Below are 20260 nucleotides of genomic sequence, written 5' to 3' on the forward strand. Positions count from 1 at the left end.
CCTTAGCCAGAGCGGGGGTGAACCTACAGTTCCCACTTCCCAGCAAACTGTCTTATCTACCAGCATGTGAGCTGGGTAGAGGGAAGGGGGCAAAGGCATCTCAACCCCCCTGTTGAAGCTGAGCCATGGGTAAGCCAAGAGGGAAAGTATTATGAAGCCAGCATGCAAGGAGCTGGCTTAGTGAGATGGCACGGGGCTGGGATGGAGGGAAGCCTGGGCTCTGGCCCCTGCTCCCAGCTTGTTCTCCCAGTGCTGCTGATGGATCAGTCATTGCAGAAAATGTGCTGGGGCCGGGACCCAGGTCTCCCTCCCAGGGCAATGCTTCCTCCCTGGGCCACAGAGAAACACTGTCTTCTTGCTCCAGGACTCTTTCTCTTGGAACTGGCTAGCGAGCCAGCCTCAGCAGTAGGGCTGGGGGATGCTTAGGCCCTAGCTAGCTCGTGGCCTGGTACATGGGGAGTTTGGAAATGGGACGTAGTGGTTCAAGCCCTGTCTGACTGAGGACCTACAATCCAGGCTTCCTCTGGAGAAGTGTCCTCAGGGCAGCTTCATGGTTTTGTTCTGGGGTTTGTGCGCACATAGAGGAGACGTGTGCAGGGATGTGTTTCCTGGTAGCTCTGCAAAAGCAGTATAGACATGCCCTTAGTTGCCTAGATGCCCAAAGACACCTAACAGGTGGAACAGGCTGTGGCCCAGTGTCTTCAGGATGCTGGTTATGAAGGTCAGTTTGTGATCAGGGAGGGGGGGAGCAGTCGAGAAGGGAGCACTGGCCTCAGTGACTTAAGTCCTAAAGGCAGGCTCCTATAGCAACACTAGCCCAACCACGGCAATCACCATGAGGATGCCGGCAAGGATACAGATGCTAATGAAGACGATGTCGCTGGTGTCTTGGCTCTTGATCTCGTAGGTGTCTATGGCTTCGGTGTCCTGTTGCTGGGACTCCACCAGGTTCTTGGCGTATTGGCTCAGCCGGTAGGGATCGGAGCCTGAGAGGAGGTTTACGGAGGCTTCCTTCCTTTTGGGCTCGCACTGCACTTCGTACTTGTGAACGTCCTCCTGGTCTCCTGATGAAAAGTTGATGTACAGGATGCTAACGATCATGGATGTGTTGTTTCTTTTCTGTGGGACAGGTGTTAAAGCTCAGTTTTGTATTTGACTTGTCTTTGTTTGGTGAACTGATATCTTCTTTTCAGCCACAGAAAACCCCACGCCCACAATGTAGCAACATTCAGACAATGCCAAGCCTTAGTAACTTAAGAGACAAAGACTGGGTGCAATGCATTCACAGTGGTTTCTTGCCAACAGCTTAAAAGCATGTGGCTCAAATGTGTGCTAAGAGCTAGAGTCAGGAAGGTATATAGGGCCTGGAGTGATCTCAGCAGGTCTCCTAGTCCATCATCTTACTCTGAGGCATGACCAAGTGTAGCGAGATCAATCCTGACAGACACGTGTCTCACCTGCAGTGACCGTGGCCCGTGTCTGAGCCTAGACTAGGAGGCAAAAAATAGGTGGATACATGTCTTCTGACTACCCAGAAAGATGTAGCTTTATTTCCACAGGGACTTCAACGAGAGCACCGGGTGGTCCTCTCCTCTGTAAACCAGGCCAGTGGCCTGGTCATAACAGGACAGGTCTCATGGTTCGTCCTGGGCTCTGTCCTGGGCCACACGCCGAGACACGTTGCTAAAAGCTGCAGTGTTGCCAACTCTCATGCTTTTTGGTGTTGCTGTTGAAGTCTACACTTCAGGAATGTGAAAAACGTAGCTCTTTCTTATATATATGTATATAAATAGAAACATATATAAAAGAAAAAACTAAAGTTTTCACATACCCAAAGCATAGACTTTAAGAACAACCAAAAATCCTGAGAGCTGGCAATACTGAAGATGGCCACTGAGTTTGGGTTCCTCGGGCTCTTTTGGCCCTTGTCCCATCTCTGCATTCACACGGCAGATGGGTCAGACTGTCCAAAGGAAAAAAATATCACAATCCAATCTGGCAAAACTGATCTCTGCCAAGGCATCGCTTTGAACATCAGCCCCTGCCTATAAATTAGGGAAAATACTTCTTTTTCCCCACATTTTGTTTATCTTGCAGAACAATCTCTTACTATGTAGCTCGATAGAAGCAGGGTTTACTGCATTACTGCAGGGGACTACGAGTAGTCATACTGTGTTATGCTGATTGCTTACCTGGGACTCGGTACCACAGGTGTCGAACCTTGTGTGGATCCTGAAGTTCAGGCCGACCACCTGGGCAGGACAGGAGGGAGTCCCTAAGTAGATCTTATTTCTCTCCAGCTGAGCCAGAGACCTCATGGGGATCTGGATCTGAAAGTCCGTGCGCGTGCAGCTGACGTTCATGGGCACAACTGGAGGGGGAAGAAGAACGCGAGCAAGAAGTTCATCTCAAAAGTTGCGAGGAACTGGAAGGAGAGGGGATTGTTTCCAATATTGTAGTTTGCAACAGATGTTGTAAGCAGAGAGTATTTCTCCAGTGTAGAGTATTTTTACAGCTATTTTCAACGGGTTTTTTTATCAACATATGAAACAAAACAGTCTGCTCTGGCATTCAGGTCCAAGGGGCCCGGAGCTGCCAACTTTCACATTAATGAGAGTCTGGTGATATTTTGTTTTTGGTATTTAGGAGTTGTGTGACTAGGCGAGGCTCTCTGCATTCCCTTAAAAAGCCTAGGAAAAATTACAAGCCCCCATGATAACAGAGAAAAACTTGAGCACTTGGCTCAGGTGTCACCTAAAGGCTCAGAAACCAGAGGGCAAAGAAAAAGTTCCCCAAAGTTACCATCAGGATTATTATTTTAATTGTTTTCTATATAATTATTTTATAATAATACAAATATTATTATTTTCCTCCGACATCCACTGGGGCACAGCTGAATACGCATGCATTTCTGATTCGGTGTGTGTTTACAAAGTCTTTGGCACGTTTCAGGAAGGCCTGAATATCTTGAGACTTAGTTATCCTAGATCCTGCCCCGTGGCGCACCTTCCAGGCCAGCTGGTAACTCACTCTTGGCACGGCTGGCTTTAAACATCAGTTGTGTCCACAGACACATGATTGATACTCAGGGCGTTTCTACCAGACCTCTGAATGGGGAGGCAGCTACGCGACTCGAAGAGGCGCCTGGCCAAACTCGTGGGAGATTGCAGGACCAGCTGCTGTTTTTGCAGGCTGATCATGGTGGGCCCTTGGCCGATACCTTGGCCACCCCCCTGCTCTTGAGCTGTAACTTGTCCAGCTGCCGGCCAGGATCTGAGTGGCAGCCCCAGAAGCCCCCCAGGACACCTTGCTGGGGTCGTTTGACCCTAGTACTCTTTCCTGCCATGGCAGGGGGTCGGACTAGATGATCTACTCAGGTCCCTTCCGACCCTAGAAACTATGAAACTAGGACCCCAGGCAAGGCTGCTGGGGCCAGTCCAGTGCTGGCCCAAGCCTCCTCTACCCTACCTGGAGTAACCTGCCATGTACCAGACAGCATGTGACTTAGAAACAAGTAGCAGCAGCACAAGGTGTCCCACTGCTCGTTGTTGTCCCTGTGCAACCAAGCAGCTGCGTTCATGTGCATGTGGCCTGTGAGTCAATTTGCTTCATGCACACTGAATGTAAAATGCCACCAGTCACGTTTCGCACCAGCTACGCACTTGCGTGACTGCCTCAATGGGGAGCAGGATAATGGAGAACCAGACCCCTGATCTACAGTGCTATGATCACCTCCATGTTTGCCAGCCAAGTATGTGGGCTTTCTACATGCAGAGAACAAATCCATAAGCCTCTCAGAAAGAAAAACCCGGAGCAATCAAAGGTAGCGCTTATCAGGGTTCAAACCAAACACTTCAGCAATATAAATTATTGAATTATTCCAACTCTGTTAGAATTTCAGGCTTATGAAACTGATAAGATGCAATACAATCAACATGAAAAAATGGTGTCACTTGGCTACATTCAGTACATTATAAAACCATTAAAAGATTTACCAAATAACTAGAGTGCATTAGATCAAGAGGAGGAAGAGAAAATGGATCCTTTCACCCTGCTGGAAGACTTTCTTTTAAATGACCATAAATCACATCCACAACCCAATTTGCTTCCTTTTATGGGCCCGCTGGAAAGGAAAATATTTATATAGAATAAAGAAATACAGAGCCGATGCAGCCCGCTGATTTCTGTTGACATGGTTTCATGTCTGGTACCCAGTGCTGACCAGTGCACAATAGTACCGAAACTCCACTGCCTTTAGTGCTTGCTTCTACCCTACTCTCTGTTGTATTGCCACCAAGGCAACTCCCTTGGTGATAATGCCAATATAAAAAGTCCTAGTGTTCCTACTGCCACAGGCTCTCATTCTTCGAATGCATACAAAGCTCAGGAGAGCAACTTCAAGCCCACATGTGTTTATTATTGATATTTAGGCTTGGCAGAGTTCGATTGTTGTGCGCCTATACACGTGCGCCTTTGTGTTCTGATTAGAACGCATCGGAACAGACTCGATTAATCGAGTTCTAACGAGAACGCTCCAATGTGTCTCACCATCACGTATATTAAGTGTCCCACATTTCAAAACAGCTGCGAGGGCACTTTAAATAAAACTCATTGAATGAGCTTTAGTTAAAGCGCCCCCCAAGGCCATTTTGAAATGTGCGGCGCTTAATACAAATGATGGTGAGGTGTTTTAATTAAAGCAGCTCTCTGGGAACCACTCCAATTTAAATGCACGCCCCACCCCTGCACACATCCAGAGACGCCCTTTATTTTTTAATCACTTTGACGGCTAGTATTGATGTTTATTTTTAAGCGTTTATTTCATTTTTTAATGGATTTAAATTTTCAGGATTGTACCAGATAAGGAGTCTGGGGAGCAGACAGTTTATTAATGACAAATGTAACCGGTGTAGGACTGCCACCAGAGCTGCCATCAGTTCTGGCTTCGCTCACCCGAAGCTCCTGTGTTTGCTTTGTCACTTCCTTTTCCTTGGCTCCCGGTCCCCTGTGGCTCCTGGGAGTTGCAATCGAAACTACCATCAGCACAGTTCATAGGACTGCTCCCCCGTCATCCCCCACACTCCATCAGCCATCGTTTTTATGTCCCCTTTCTATTCATTTTGATCATTAATGGCGGAAATATTTTTTCATCGGTCCGTGAGATGAAGCTGGTGTCCATCAACATTTACCAACAAACACTGAGTCCCGCCAAGCCTTGTTGTATTCCAGGAGAGCCAACGAAGTGTAGGGCCAGAGTCGGCCTTAGGGAAAATGGCGCTCTGGGTGAACTCGTGTTCGGGTGCCGCCGCACATATTTTGGTGCCTCCCACCCCCAAGTCAGCGCCAGGCAGGCGGGGGCAGGGATCTGCCAGGGCAGGGCGGGGTGGGGAGAGTGCTGCTGTGAGTGTGGGCTGCTCACGTGTGTGTGTGTGCATGTGCGTGTGTTCGGTGCCCCCTGACTGCAGCGCCCTGGGTGGTCATCCATGTCACCCACCCCTAAGGCTGCCTCTGTGTGAGGCCCGCACTAAGTGTGCTGGTTGTGGTACCTATAAAATGTAAGCGTCAGAAGCAGTTCCCACTCTTTATAGTCGAGCGATGCCTCGAGATGGGGACTTACTCCAAGTGCCGCGAGGAGCTCTTGGCCGGGTTCGGTAAAGGACGCAGACCTCACATGCCCTCGGCCGATGCCGTGGCCACCCCCCTGTCCTTGAGCTGTAACTTGTCTAGAAAAGCCCAAGCATGCCATGCGAGGGGCTCACTGGACACAAGAGGAAGCAACCCGGCGTTTCATCAAGACGCCGGTCCCGTCTTTTGCAGAGGATGTTTATAGTAGGCTTGTACCACACAGACTCTTGATTACAAGCAGCTGCAGCTGCATAAATCATTAGCCAGTGCGCAAAACGAACATGCCGTGTTCATTTACCGAGGAAGACAGTGGTTTCATGTTCTAGTTCTTCCTTTCACAACTGCATGTTAATCACATTTGTTTACGAAACGCGGGCTGGTGGGGGAGACGCGAGAGGCCCGAGCGCACTTTCCAGCTCAGACGCAGGCTGTCCCACCGACCTTAGGCAAGCAGCTTCACTTCTCCGGGCACCTCTCTCCCTACCTGCTCTGGGTTTCGTTAGTTTGGGGCAAAGATCCTCTGAGTAACGAGCTAGTGCAATCTGTCCAGTTATTTCCATTTTCTGGGTGACGCCTGCGAATGGGGGTTAGTTTTTAGCCCCGTGTGTTCCCTTTCATCGGCGACTTGCCAACTCAAGGGACAGTAACGGGATGGGACGCCCCTTTCAGGCTGGTAGCAGGCTACCAACCGGAGCAAGGAGATGCTGCTATAAAAACCCACACTAAGCTGTGACAGGCAAGGCAGGCTCGTCCGCTGCAGGCTTCAGGCGATCGGATTCAGAGCAGACGCAGGGAGCCCCCCCAGAGTCTCCTGCCCGTTCCCCTCGCTCATCCCCACACACTTTTCAACCAGAAATGAATCCAGCCTCACCGCCCTTGTGTAGGGAAAGGTTTTATCAAGTGATCACCTGAGACCCAGGGTGGCTAAGTGAGTTGTTTCAGGTCACAAAGAAAGTCTGGGGCAGAGCAGAAATTAGAAGCATCTTCTGACTCCCACCATCCTCCCTCCTCTGTCTGCACGGGGTCTTCCCCGAATCCGACCAGCACGGAGGAAGCTGATGCAACGGTTGCAAAACGAGATGAAGCCGACGATTTTACAGTCACGGCCGTGTCCGAAAACAGCCAGCCCTTGCTAGCGAATGGTGGGCAGCAGAGCCCAGGAGGCTCCTGCGCTGGGGGCACCAGCAAACACTGCGGTTTGTTCGTTGCACCAAGTTTGAACAGGAATTAACTTCCGCGGCTGGGTTATAAAACCCTGCACACATCAGGTTTGTAATCACAACCCGGGCTCCACCTTGACGACAGCAACAGTAGCAGTGGCCGCTCTTCTCCACCTCCAACTTGGTTACTTAACACGTGTCGTTTCACCGCACGGGCAAAGCACACACCGTGCTAGTCCCATCTGCAAACACACAGCAGGCTGCTCCTTTACTAGTAGCCTCCTGCATACCCAGAGAGGATCATCTTGTGCAGAAATAGGGTATGAATCATCCCCCGACACCCAGGTCAGCTCGAACGCAATTATCTTGAAATACAGCAAATACCATAAATTTGCCAGCTTTTGAGGAGGCGCAAAGGTTGACAAATATATGAGGAGCACTGTACAGAGAGGGAGCGTGGGGCTGATCCTCCCACCCACCATCTCCATAGCTTTGAACTTGCAGCTGGAAAAACGATGCCTGCCAAAGCCGTGATTGGGTTTTTTTAACTTGCAAGAGAGACTAAGCTGATTTGAGCCCGTTCCAAAGACTTGACACTTGTTGGTAACGCTGTGTTACTTGAATGGCTTGGCAAATAAAATCTGCCCCCCGAACACGAAGTACGTGGGACAATTTATGCCCAAGAGACCGTTCCAGGAGGGTGCGAAACGCTTGCTGAGGTCTAGATAGACCTCCCGGCAGGACGCGCAAGGGGAGTCACGTTGCGACTGCTCATGGTCGTTGAAGGTCAGGAGAAATAGTCTCCTGATGGAGCTTGTTCTCTTAGCTCCAAGCTGTTTGGAGGGCAGGAGATGCCCCTGCAGATATAGGTGGCCTGGCTGACATAAATCATAATGCAAGAGCAGGTTCAGCCAGGTCCCATTGTGACACTTCAGGTGACACGTAAAGCTGCAGGAGCTGACTTCCTGCACAACACAAGTCAGAGCAATTCAGCCTTACTCTGGGTGCCAGCTCCGAGAGTGGACTGCCAGGACAAGGGAGAATGCATTACAAAGTCAAAGGTCCACCTCAGGTAGGTCCCACATTGGGCACGTCACTGCTGGTGGTCTGGGGGCTGTCACAACTCACTGACATTTGAATGACACCCGATGTGGCCAGCATCGTATCTGGTTGCCTTTGACAACTCAGTCCTAATAACCCCAGACCGCTTTACAGCTGGGTTAGTAAGCCACGGCCTCCAGCAAGAATTCAGAGCAAAGCCCAACCTCAAAAAGCTCCAACCAGGCAGCCAAGCCACGCTGCCGCTAGGCTGTGACCCCCCCACAGGAGCGATGAAACTGCCAAGCTGGCTCATGCTCATGGTCCATCTAGCCCAGTATCCCCTCTCCAGCACCAGCCGGTGCCGACGTGGCTCTGAGCCTGGTACAAGAAACCCCCCTTAGGGCCCTGCAAGAAAAATGGCCATCCATCGGCGTCTTCTCCAGAGCCCTCGCCTGCGGACCTGGCTTCTGAGAGCTCACCACGGGCAAGAGGGCACTGAGGACCTTGGTATAAGGCATTCATAGGATGCCTGTCAGGGTAAGGGCAGTATTTATAGAATAAAAAAGGAAGTCATTTACTGTAAAAGCTACAGTGGTAAATAAGTAGCAGAGGGAGATCAGGCTTGGGTGCACGGGAAGGAAATACTGTGTTTTCTGGTCATAGTTTGCCACTCGTCTATGCACTGTGTTGGGTGAACTCATCTCTGGCAGAGCTCCCTAGGTGAGCAGGCGCCCGGCATGAATGTGACCTTATGCTTTGGCTGAGAGCTGGGAAGGGTCTGGGGCCCTTGAGCAGTGAACAGGGGCACTGTCTCCCACAGTCTTCATTTTTAAAACGTGTCCTTCCTGTTCTGACTCCCAGCTGACGTCACGAAAGCAGAAATATTTCCTGTTGAGGGGAACGTGGAAGATGTCTGTGTTATTTGTATGCCACATGGCAGGGGACTCGGTTTACCTGTTTCATCTTGTGCTAACTTCAAGGAGTTAAACTGTTTCTAGAGCCCGTTTGGGGGAGTGGGAAATGGGCCCTCAGTGGATTAGCCACGTGGCCCTGTCTGAGCTGGGGGCTGTCACAACTCATTGACGTTTGAACGGGTCTCCCTTGGCAGTGGCATGGGTATGCTAGAGCAGCATTTCTCAACCCATGGGTCACGACCCAAAAGTGGGTCATAAGAATATATGAAAGGGTCATAAACGATCATGGAAAAACAGGGGGAAATGCAGAAAATCATTGATTTATCTCCTTTAAAGGAGAAAAACGTGGGAAACCGCGGGTTTCCCCTTGCACCCTGGCAAACGTCCAGCCTGCGAGGGGCTGCTTGGAGCTGGGGAAGTGGGTGCCATGTGCCTGTGTGTACATGCAACATGCATGTGCCAGGCTGTAGCCCCGTGCCTGCTGTCAGTGCACAAATCTACTAGTCGGGGGGGGGCGCAGGCCCCTGCATGCCCCACGCATATCCCCCCTTTTTCCCCCACACACACGCTGCCCCACACACTGGGGAGCTGAGGCCTTGGGGCAGAGGGAAGTGGGTTGGGAGTGAAGGACACCAGCAGGGCCAGGGGGCTGCAAGTCGGGAGCGAGGGGCACCAGCAGTGCTGGGAAGCTGTGGATTGGGACTGGGGGGCAGCGGGAATTTGCACTGTGCAAATTGCACAGTGATGAATGTCACTTGAGAGTAATGAAGAGCTACATGTTGATATTGCTGTTAATGTTTTCCTGTTGATGTTGATTTCTGTCTTTAAAATTAAGACTGTTGAGCTGCTCTAGCCTGTAGTGTATAATAAGTATTTTGGGGCCATCTTACATGTGTGTTTTCTACTTAAACTACTTACTAGGTCAGGAGGGGCCACTGACATCTACAAACAGGTCCTGTTATGAAGCTGGTTGAGAACCACTGTGCTGGGGGGGCAGAAGACAGGTTCTGCCATCTAGGCTAGAAACTAAGCAACAGATTGGTGGGGGGAACATGGTAGCAAGGAGTGGGAGCCGGGCAAGGGAGGTTACCAGCCATTTTAAGGAGCGAGGAGGAGGAAACCAGGTGCAAAAGGAAGAGGGCCCATGATTCAGAGGAGTTGGAGCTGCAGGAGGGAGGCGGGATCCTGGACGCTGTAGCAGATTCTGATCAAATCCCAAAGCATGGTCAGGAATGACAGGGAAACTGAGGCAGGAAATAAAGTGAGTGAGTGAGTCTGAGAGAGAGAGAAATTGTTTTCTTGCACCACATAAAGTACAGAGCAGTTGTGTTAGGGACCTTTCCGAACCTGGTGTCCGCCTGAAGACGGACACCCCTGGAGCCCCTGAGCAGACACCGCTCGTGCACCTGAAGAGGTAAACTCCTAAGCCAGAGCACCCACAAGGCCAGCGCTCTGGGAGAGCAGGCATTTAAGCAAGCACCAAGCTTAGGGGTCTGCACCGATCTCCAAATCTAATCCGGGGTCCCCCGACTTCACCACCCCATGGGGAGCAGTGCTGAGCACATGATGCCCCGCAGGCAACATCAGACATTGCTGTCTCTGAAGAAACACGCAGTCAATGCAAGCAAAATTCACCTGTAGCCCCATAAGCACTGTCAGGGGATCTCGATGTTGCCTGTGAGTCACAGGCTGAGGACCCCTGGGCCAAGCAGTGGGCACAGGAGGTCTCAGCCCTTCGAAGAGGTGCTAGGCAGGGCATGCACCTCAAGCAAATGCCTAGAGACACTGAGCCGTAGGCAGCACTGGGCTCTGCTATGACTGACAAAGCTTAACGGCTAATGGGTTGGGTGCGATGGGACCCGACTAGCATCCTAACACCTATCCAAAACAGAGTTTGACCAACCCTGTGGCGCACTGCACTCACTTCCACCCGGAGAGGCATGAACAGCTGAGTGCCTAATCCATGTGCGCTTGCTAGGAGTGCAAAAGTCCAGCTGGGTAACTAACTGCACATGCAAAGAGCCGGTTACACGTCTCCCTGCCTCTGCCTGGTTTGCATGTGCAATTAGTGCAAGTTCAGGGCACGAATGCGAGTGCACAAAGATGCGTTCAGTTTTGGAACTCAAAGCTGTCTAATTTTCCCTGGCTGTCTCCGTACCCGGGATTCAGGGCTGCTTTGCCCTGAAACCCATCCAAAATGTCATAGCAAAAGAATAAGCACTAGCAGCACACCCACAGGAAGAGGAAAAAACAGCTCCACGCACCAAGTGCTGCCTTACCTCCAATATACACTACCGAGAACCCCCTGTTGGCTGTGTTCCTGTCTGTGTGGAGGACCAACAGCAGTTTGTTTCCACTGGAGATTATGGGAGATGGCATCTCTCTCCCACACCACTTCCCCAGCAGGGAAGCCTTCTCATTGCCTCCATCAAACGCTGCCAGATGGTCGTAATCACAGCCATCTGTCAGGCTGTTCCGTCCCTCCAGATCCAAGTCCAGGAAGAAGACTTTGATTCGGTATCCTGGGGGCAGCTGGATGGTCCACTGACATTTGATATTGTTGGGGTAAAAGTTGGGATACTGAGGGCTGGAGAAATTCCCTTTGACGGCTGTGTAGACTTCTTGGCATTCGGCTGGGTAGAAAAGAAAGGGGGAAAGCGCTTTACCAAACCAACCCAAGCCCAGGGAGGCTGTCAGGATTGCTGGGGGCAGTTCACTTGCTTTTTGCCTAAAATCTGTTGCAACCGTACTTGTTTCTACATTGACACCTCATAGCCACATGCTCTGTGTGTTCAAGGAGCCAGCGGGGACAGAAGACATTGCACGATGGTGGCAGACTGCCGAGGATGTAAAAAATCATGATGATAATTAGCACAAGCAGGCTTTTTGTCAGGGAGGTTCAATACTCAAACAGCGAAGGAAAAAGGCTCATTCTCCCACTTCTGCACACCTACAGATTTGCGGAGGCGCAAAGGTGTCATGGGCTGGTGTTGCCCTGTTGAAGTCCATGGGAGCTTTTTCATTGACTCGAAGGGGACAAGGGGAGCGGATGATCTTGCTGTTAAGGCACTTGACTAGAAGCCAGAGCTCTGGGTTCAGCTCCTGCCTCTGCCACAGGTTCCTCGTGTGAACTTGGGCATGTCACTTTACCTCCTGGCACCTCGGTTCATTATCTGTACAGTGAAGTTCCTGAACCCACAGAGGGGCAGGAAGGGAACAGGCACAGAAGTGGGAGGTGCTCAGATGCTGCAGTTAGGGGGGCTAGGGAAAAACCTACCGGTGGTGACCTGGTGAAGCAGCAAAGCTCTACCCCTTTTCTGAGACATACACCCAGGGATGATGGCCCAGGAGAGCAGGGGAAGGGACAGAGGGCATCCCACAATACTGGAAACTCACCTGGCATCAGGGTTTGTCCATACCTGAGTAAAAGTAGGCCTTGAAGCCTCGGCCTCCTATATTGAAGTCTGACTTGAAGACCACCAGGAGCTCGTGGGTGGAAGAGATGATATCAGGAGGCTCCATGTTCCCGCAGTAGCGGCTGAGGTGCGCGTCCCCCAGGGTGGGCCCATCGAAGATGGCCACGTAATCAAAGTTGCATGCCACGTTGTTTTCCATCTGCAAGTCAATGAAGACCAGCTTGACAACAGAGTTTGGAGCTGCCTGGATGATCCAGTGGCACTCGGCATTGTTGGGGTAATTCTCTGGGTAATCGGGGCTTGTAATGACTCCGGAAAGGCCTGTGAGCACCCCTCCGCAAACATCTGGAAACAAACACAGTCCTGTTGCACATAGCAGGCATTGAGACAAAGCAAGAGGAAAGCAGAAAGCCCCGAGCTTGGGCGTAGAGGAGCCAGGTGTATGTCCCAGCTTCAGAAAGTGGGGAAGACCATGATGCTACCTCCCATTCCAGCAAGGAAAGAGGCTCCGTGCCAAGCCAGCAGAGCAGAGCATGCTTTACCTCCTCTGGAAACTGAGGCAAGGTCGTACTGGTCGACAGCGTAACTAGGAACGAAAATGTAGGCGGTCCCTAATTTATGGGAGACGGGCAATGACCAAAGGCTTGACATCACAGCAACTCATTTATAGTGCATATGCTTGGAGACAGGCTCAGGTGTTAATTCAGGGACTCTGCTATACCGACACACTCCTATGGCTCCAGCCCTGGTACTGGTCCTGTTTCTTACAATGTAAAATTGTCTGTCACATGATGCTCCTGCACAATTAATGGCATTGCTCATTAATTTCACACTACAGGGCCAAATTCTGCTCTCGGCTATCCCTTGGCGTCCTGTTAATGGCACAGGTATAATACAGGGGTGTTCAACCCCTGGCCTGTGGAGCTGAGTCATCTGCCCCAAGGGTCCGGACATCTGGGGCAGTGGCAATGTTAATTGCCATGTCCCTTCTGCCAAATTTCTGAACCCCTGAGGAGCCCCGCGGGCTGGAGAATGTGGCCTTTGTGCCAGCGTGCAGCCGGAGCCAGGAACGTGGGGTCAGGCCAGCACGTGGCCGGATCTGGGTGTGCAGATCACATTCACGGACAAGCCCCACATGGTATCTGGCCCGGGGACTGATCCTGGGTCACTGACTCAGCCTGTCAGTGGGGCTGGACGTTTGGGCAACCCTGGAATAATACATTGCAGAACTTTTCTGCACAAGTTGGAGGAGGGAAGGACCCAGTTTGACTCAGAGGGTGAAACTGCTGGCTGGCAGTTAGGAAAAACATCCTTTCCATGGAAAACTGACTATAATTGCCCCCAGAGCCCTGTGATTTTACCAGGTCCCCTTTCAGTTCAGAACAGCACTTTGAGCTGGATAGACAAGCCTTGCAACTGATTTTGGGGCATCTTCACTAGAGCTCATCCAGAGGCCTCGGAAAGGCTGGATTCATGCGTAGAGCCGATCTACTGGGGGCTGGGGGGGCGTCTTCCTATCCCTAATCATTTCATGCTGTGAAATTCTTTGGTGGATCCTGTTTCCTTCAACACTGCTCTTGTTACAGTCGCTCTGTGCCCAGCGCTACAGAGCAAACCTGGAAGGTTTTCACCAATACATTTGAACTCGTGAGCTTCTGGAGGAAACTCCACGCAACGCCTTTCCTAACCTTTCTGGTAAGCTGCGGAGAAGCCGTGACTGGCCACATGCTTGTCCGAGTGGAAGATGATGGACATGACGTGCCAGGAAGACGTGAACTGCGGGGGGGAACTCTTGCCGCAGAACGTCCCCAGGAGATTCCCTTGGTCCTTGCTGGCCCCATTGTAGATTTTGATGTAGTCATAGTCGCAACGGTTGTGATACTCCAGGTCAAAGTGGCTGAAGGTTAGCAAGACCGAGGAGCCTTCTGTGACCACGATGAGCCATGTACATTCGGTGTCATAGGGGTAGAGTCCGGGGAAATTAGGGCTGGAGAAATTGCCGTGCGGAGCTGAGAGCACTCCCCCACATTTGACACCTGTAGAAAGCAACAACGATTCAGGTAAAAACAGCAGAATATGCGACTGCCCTGTGAATCTCCAGAGTCCCCGGTTGCCTTGTCCTCTTAAGCAGCAGCCGTGTGTTGCCTGAAAGGTGACTCATTTCAGTGGTGGGCAGAGTGATTTCTGTACAGACTGTCACGCTGTATGAGTCAGCAGGGTGCTCTTGTTGCCAACAAGGCTAACGGCGTCCTGGGCTGCATGAATAAGAGCATTGCCAAAAAAAAAAAAAATCAAGGAAAGAAAATGATTGCCTCCTGTTCTGCCCCGGTGAGGCCACATCTAGTGTCCTGTGTCCAGCTTTGGGCCACCCACTACAGAAAGGTCGTGGACAAGTTGGAGCGAGTCCAGCGGAGGGCAATGACAATGGTGATGGGGCTGGGGCACATGGCTGAGGAGGAGAGGCTGGGGGACTGGGCTGATTTATTCTGCAGACGAGAAGACTGAAGGGGGATTTGACAGCAGCCTTTAACTCCCTGAAGGGGGGCTCGAAAGAGGATGGGGCTGGCCTGTTCTCGGCGGTGACAGATGAGAGAACAAGGAGCAATGGGCTCAAGTTGCAGCAAGGGACGTTTAAGCTGGATACAGGCAGTCCTCAGCTTACTACGTTTTGAGTTACAACGTTTTGCGCTTACAACGTTTCTAAATTGACACCCTGTTTCGACTTTATGACGTCAATTTTGACTTTACAACGCTTAATCTGACGTGACGCCACACCAGTGAACAAGTTCGCTGCGTCCTCCATCCCCCTGGAGAACGTCTGTGCAAACTTCCTGGGACGCTTTCTTTAAAAAAGCAGATGAGACTCCAGAAAAGCCTGCAGCCGGGACTCCCGAGAAGAATCCAGCCAAGAACCCTTCAAAAAGTCCAGCAAAGTCACCTCAAGGAAGTCCTTCCAAACCAATATGATTGTTATTTACAATATAAATGCATTAGTGTAGCTAAATTACTCATCTATAATTGATCGATTACAAAATTCTGGGGTATTTTTGGTGAAAATCGGGTACCAGGCCTTGGTTCAGGAACCAACCCCCCGTTTATAACGTTGTTTCTTATGAGAAAATTGGTTCTGAGTTGCAACATTTTGACTTAAGACTTGGTTTTCAGGAACCACTTGCGTCGTAAGTCTGAGGACTGCTTGTATTTGGAAAAACTTTCTCACTAGGAGGGTGGTGAAGCACTGGGACAGGCTCCCCAGAGAGGTGGGGGAATCTCCATCCTTGGAGGTTTTAAAGGCCTGGCTTGACAAAGCCCTGGCTGGGATGGTGTAGTTGGGGCTGGTCCTGCTTTGAGCAGGGGTTGGACTAGATGTGACCTCCTGAGGTCCCTTCCAGCCCTCGTTTTCTATGAGTCCTTGCTTGTAGCATACCTTGGCCTGAAGGGATTGGAGGCCCAGAGGTGGGTTTCGAGAGCAGAACGCAGTCTGGGGCTGAGGCTGCTGCTCCCTGGCTATTTACTGGTACAAAACGCAGCAGCGATTCAAATTATTTGCTTTTGGTCAGTGTTTGTACGCTGCTCTGTCCTTTCTCCCTTCTCCCCTCTTCCTGCCACCCTCACTTCACAATTCCTTTCTTCACACCTCTCATCTGAATCACAGGGCCCTCCCTCCTTCGCAACTGCTACTTCTCCTGTGGATGGCTGCGCACAGCGATGCAAGATTGCTTTTCATGTTAAAAAACTCATTCTACTTGCTTGAAATTTTCCTGGAGGAAACGAGCCTGTGTGTGGCCCTTTGTGCCACATCTGTCTTTACTTTTTGCTAGGGGAAAAAAAAACTGTTGATCAAATTTGCAAGTAATAGACACACAGGCCTAAATTGCAACCTGGCGGGCAAGCTGCTTTCACACTCCAGGACCCACCACCTCCCTGGGAGGCAAAGACTGGCCGTGTGGACAACATTATGAGCAGCATCTCTTGATGAATGAGATCTCCACCAGGCAGAAGGGTGCTGTTCTGAATGAACAGCCGGGAGCCATTCCTCCTCACCTTAGCTGTCTCCGGCTGCACGGGCAAAGGATCTTTTTAGTACATCGGGAATCACGAAACACCAAGAACCATAAAAACCTGTCCTGAGACCCCATCACACAGCCAGCATATGAATGGCTCACTTGAGTTCTCCAGCAGACCGAAAGAGGACAGGACCACTTCGTTTTACCTAGTACTGCATGTATCTCTATACCGATGGAAGTACACTGGACCGAAGCCAGGTCCAAAGAGAGAGCTTGTCTGAAAAAGGCATGCAAACCCTGGACCTGGGGCATGAGAACCCATTGCCAAAATGGGTCAGAACTCAGGCCTACCAGTCTCATCAACAGCCTTTAACCTTCACCCCTCGAATGCTAATATGCCGGTGGAAAAAAACATATTTCTTGGTGGTATCTTAAAATTCAAGCTCAAAGAAATCAAGGTTGAGTGCTTGATTCATTTAACAATGAGTTATGTGTGTACAGATTGATTTTCTAATGAAATCTTTATCCCAAGGCATAGTTACTATAAAATAAGAAGTCGGGGTGGTAGAGGAGGGGGGAACCTGCAGCTCAGACTTATGGACTAGATAAATATGGGTGTATGGGAAGCAGGTACATCATAGCTGGAAGCAAAGACAGACCCTTTTTTGCCCTCAAAGGGACATGTGTAGATTCCTTAACAAGTCTGCGTGCTATCTATCCGAGCAAAGTCTATTGCAAATCAATAGCCAGCCATTGCACCTGGCTTTTCAGCACCCGCTCTGGTGCTGTGAACTCTGCAGGAAGGAGGGTCTCCGTGGAAGTAGGCACTGCACCAAGCACAAGGCAAACAGTTAAAGTGTGTTTGTGTGTGCGTGTACACACCACTCAATCCCTGGTGGTAATTACCAGGGATAGGCAGTGAAGTAACAGAAGGAAGGCATTAAAAGAACAATGTTATTTAGATAACTCTCTAAGAGGGGAGCCTGCAAGAGGGGTTACTAGTTCAATGCACAGACAGCCACTGATCAATGAATAGCTCTATGCTTTGAAGTACTTAAGTGAGTGCAATAAGGGACAATGTCTTCTAAGCAGTCAGCACTGCATGCTAGCTCTTTGGAGCAAGGGGGAATTTGTTGCATCCTACTGGATTTCTTCCAATTTGCAGAGCAGAGGGCAGGTGCTTCATAGGATTGAGAGGCAGCAGACCCGAGTTCTCAGCCTGGCTCTGCCAATGACTGCTGGGGTGAGCCATTTAGCTCAATGGTTCGCAACCTTTTTTAGATTAAAGGCACTTCTCATAGACTCGGGGCTCCCCTCAAGAAATGCCAGCTCTTAGTTTGCACTTATTTTTGACTGCAGAAAAATACTAGAGTAATTCTTCTGCCGCAAAGAATTCGGAAAGACCCCAGCAGAGCAGAACGTGGCCAGAATGGATTCCTATTCGAAATCTCAGGGTTTATCTTGTGAATCACGCTTGCACACCTAACAGTGCTAACATTGTGTGGCACCCTCGGAAAGATCTCAAGGCACCCCAGGGTGCCTCAGCCCCTGGTTGAGAGTCAGCGATCTGGCCCCTCCATGCTGGTGTTTCACCTCAGTGTAGCCTGCAAGCTCTTGGGGCAGCAAGCGCCTCCGCCGAGTGCAGCGGGCCTCCAATCCCAGCTGAGTCTCCTAGGAGCTAATTAATATTAGACACGGTCTGTAACAGTACAGCAGAATGACGCAGGATCATGACCCATTTCACCAGCACCAACAGACCTGGGTAGTTCGAGTCCAGAGGGTGTTGATGCCCCAGTCCACCGGAGGTTTTGATTGATAGCTCAGAGGCAGGCGCTTACCAAGCTCTTTGGAGTCCAGCCGTGCTGGGATGCTGCCATGTGCTGGAAGCTGGACAGAGAGATGGTTTTGGTACCACTTGGGGCCTGGCACTGCATCTGGACAGGCACTACTGCCTTTACTCCTTTGATCCGTTCCCCAAATATGGGAACTATATGTGTGTTGGAAATAAACACAGACTGGCAAAGCAGCAGCTCCAAATCTGTACCCACTCCATGATCTCCCAGCAAGGCAATAGCCTAGAGCTGGGATGGACCCTTGAAGGAGCTGGATGCCTCCTGTGCTTACCGGCTTCTTGAAGGGAGAGCAGATCTGAACTTTGCCTGTTCCTTGAATCAGAAGCCAACTCCCTTGAATCTCAAGGGAGTTAAGCTAAACTACTTTACTCCACTCTTTGCATGCTTCTGGCTCCATCACTCCATTGGGAGACACAGATTGTACAATGCCCTCCAACCTAAGAGGGCATTTGGATGAGCATCCAAATCCTCAGGTCCTTCTCTGAACCAAACAGGGTAGAGAAACCCCTCAGAGCTCACCCATCTGTAGCAACTGCCTCTATGGGGAAAGCAATTTTTGGAGAAGCCCAGGCAGCACTGAGTATACGTAACAAATTTATGAGGCCTAATCCTTAGAGAGATTCACATCCTCAGTCCTTTTAGAAACAAGCTAGAACTACAACTCTGCACCAAAACGGCCTCAACCTTTGCTGAGCTGCTCCTCCAGAGCCAAATATTAGGATTCACTGAAGTCTTTACAAGAGGTATCTGATGTCCTCAACCTTTTGGGAGAGTGTGGGTCCTCCTAGCTAGTTTAACCAGAAAACCGAGCTATCAACTTCCAGCTCTACAAAATCTCACCAGTTCTGTCTGACATTTCCTCTGGGACTCTCCCCAGAACTTATCTAGAGAAGTGAGCAGAGTAGTGTTGTAATTGCCAACACGTGTGTCAGAAGACTACCCGGACCATGACACTGAGATAACCAGACTGCCAAGCTTAAGCAAAATAAAAGTGCAGCCCCCAAAACAATCAAGCAGCTTCTTAACCATCTGATCCTATGGCCAGCACGAAAAAAGAGCCACCCTCAGGCCAAAAACCCATGTACAGATATGCGGCCAGTGCTTACAGATAATGTAACAGGATTTTAGCCATAGAGGTCAAATGTGACATTTCTATGCTCTAAAATCAAAGCCACAACTGCCCTCCTGCTTTGTAACCAGCTGGTAGAAATCATCCTAGTCCCACTGATTTCGGCAGAGCCAGCCCTTAAGCTCTGTTGCACAAGCAGGTGAGACGATTCAACCGAAACAGCACAAGTGCTGCCAGGCAGGGGCTGTCCCGCATAAGACCTGCATGCAAGGTAACATATCCCATCCTTCATCTGTAACTACCCCAGTCCAATAACTTCAGGAGAGTCCTTTCGGCTGCCCCCCTGTACTTCAAACAGTCCATTCATAACCTCTCACCCTCCCCTGTACCTGGGCAAGAGAAGGGAGAGATGCCGAAGTAACTCTTGATTACTAAGGAATAAGCAGCAGTGCTGCCCTGTGCTGCATCTACAAACGTTACACTATCTATACAGCGAGCAGTCACTAAAGAAGGCACAGAAATGAGTAAATCCAGTTTTAAAAAAAGACTAATGCACAATAATAAGTCCCGACCTGCAATCACAGACTATAAAAATGGCTGCTGTTACTGCCTATGAGCTAGTCGTATGAAGGTAAGGACTGTTGGGGGCTTCCAGGATCAGGAGCTGAAACAACGTGAAATATTGATACATCCAACAAAACTTTAAGGCCAGAGAAACAGGCATCGTTAACGCAAACCCACTGCCAGCTGGTCATACCTACTGCCAGCATCCTGTAACTATTACCCAAGCTGGGAGTCAAAGTCCAAACGTAAAGGAGTCACTTCAGCCTGGTGTGGAGAAGAGCTGAACAGATCCTTACCTTTCTTGGCATTCACCCTATTTGTTACACACCAGAAAGTTATTGCCACCAGACACCTGATGTGAATATGCTGCATCCTCAGATAGTGCTGTGATACCAGGCAAACAAATCTCCCGTCATGAAGGAGCAAGAGTATTTTCAAAGCTGTCTCTCTGGGAGGGGTAGGGGGGGAAGGAGAGAAAGAAAATAAAAAGCAGGAGGGCGGGAGAATTAATAGTGGAATGAATAATTCATTGCTTGTTTGAATTAGTAACTTGATCTATTCCTTGCTTCCTTCACTCAGTTTTAATGATCTGGATCAAATGTCCCTAGGAT

At 50.2% G+C, this 20260-nt stretch overlaps 1 protein-coding gene across 1 annotated transcript; it reads right to left on the bottom strand.

The window, feature by feature from the left end:
- Positions 1-214: 214 nt before the first annotated feature.
- Positions 215-20045, bottom strand: CDCP2 (CUB domain containing protein 2). The gene is made up of 6 exons (XM_090048619.1): positions 19946-20045; positions 13845-14192; positions 12160-12501; positions 11020-11373; positions 2193-2371; positions 215-1119 (listed from the first exon to the last, which is right to left on the bottom strand). The coding sequence occupies exons 1-6, from the start codon at positions 20019-20021 to the stop codon at positions 802-804; spliced, it is 1617 nt and encodes a 538-aa protein (XP_089904745.1). The 5' UTR covers positions 20022-20045; the 3' UTR covers positions 215-801.
- Between the last annotated feature and the right edge of the window lie 215 nt (positions 20046-20260).

The sequence above is a fragment of the Crocodylus siamensis genome, chromosome 5 (assembly GCF_052110815.1).
Source record: "Crocodylus siamensis isolate JL-2025a chromosome 5, ASM5211081v1, whole genome shotgun sequence".
Lineage (NCBI taxonomy): Eukaryota > Metazoa > Chordata > Crocodylia > Crocodylidae > Crocodylus > Crocodylus siamensis.

Excerpts from the sequence above, each read along its gene's own strand:
- CDCP2 (XM_090048619.1), bottom strand. The coding sequence starts at position 20,021 with ATGCAGCATATTCACATCAGGTGTCTGGTGGCAATAACTTTCTGGTGT. Across the intron at positions 14,193-19,945 it reads TAGGGTGAATGCCAAGAAAG|GTGTCAAATGTGGGGGAGTG; the intron begins GTAAGGATCTGT and ends TGCTTTCTACAG. Across the intron at positions 1,120-2,192 it reads CCTGTGGTACCGAGTCCCAG|AAAAGAAACAACACATCCAT; the intron begins GTAAGCAATCAG and ends CCTGTCCCACAG.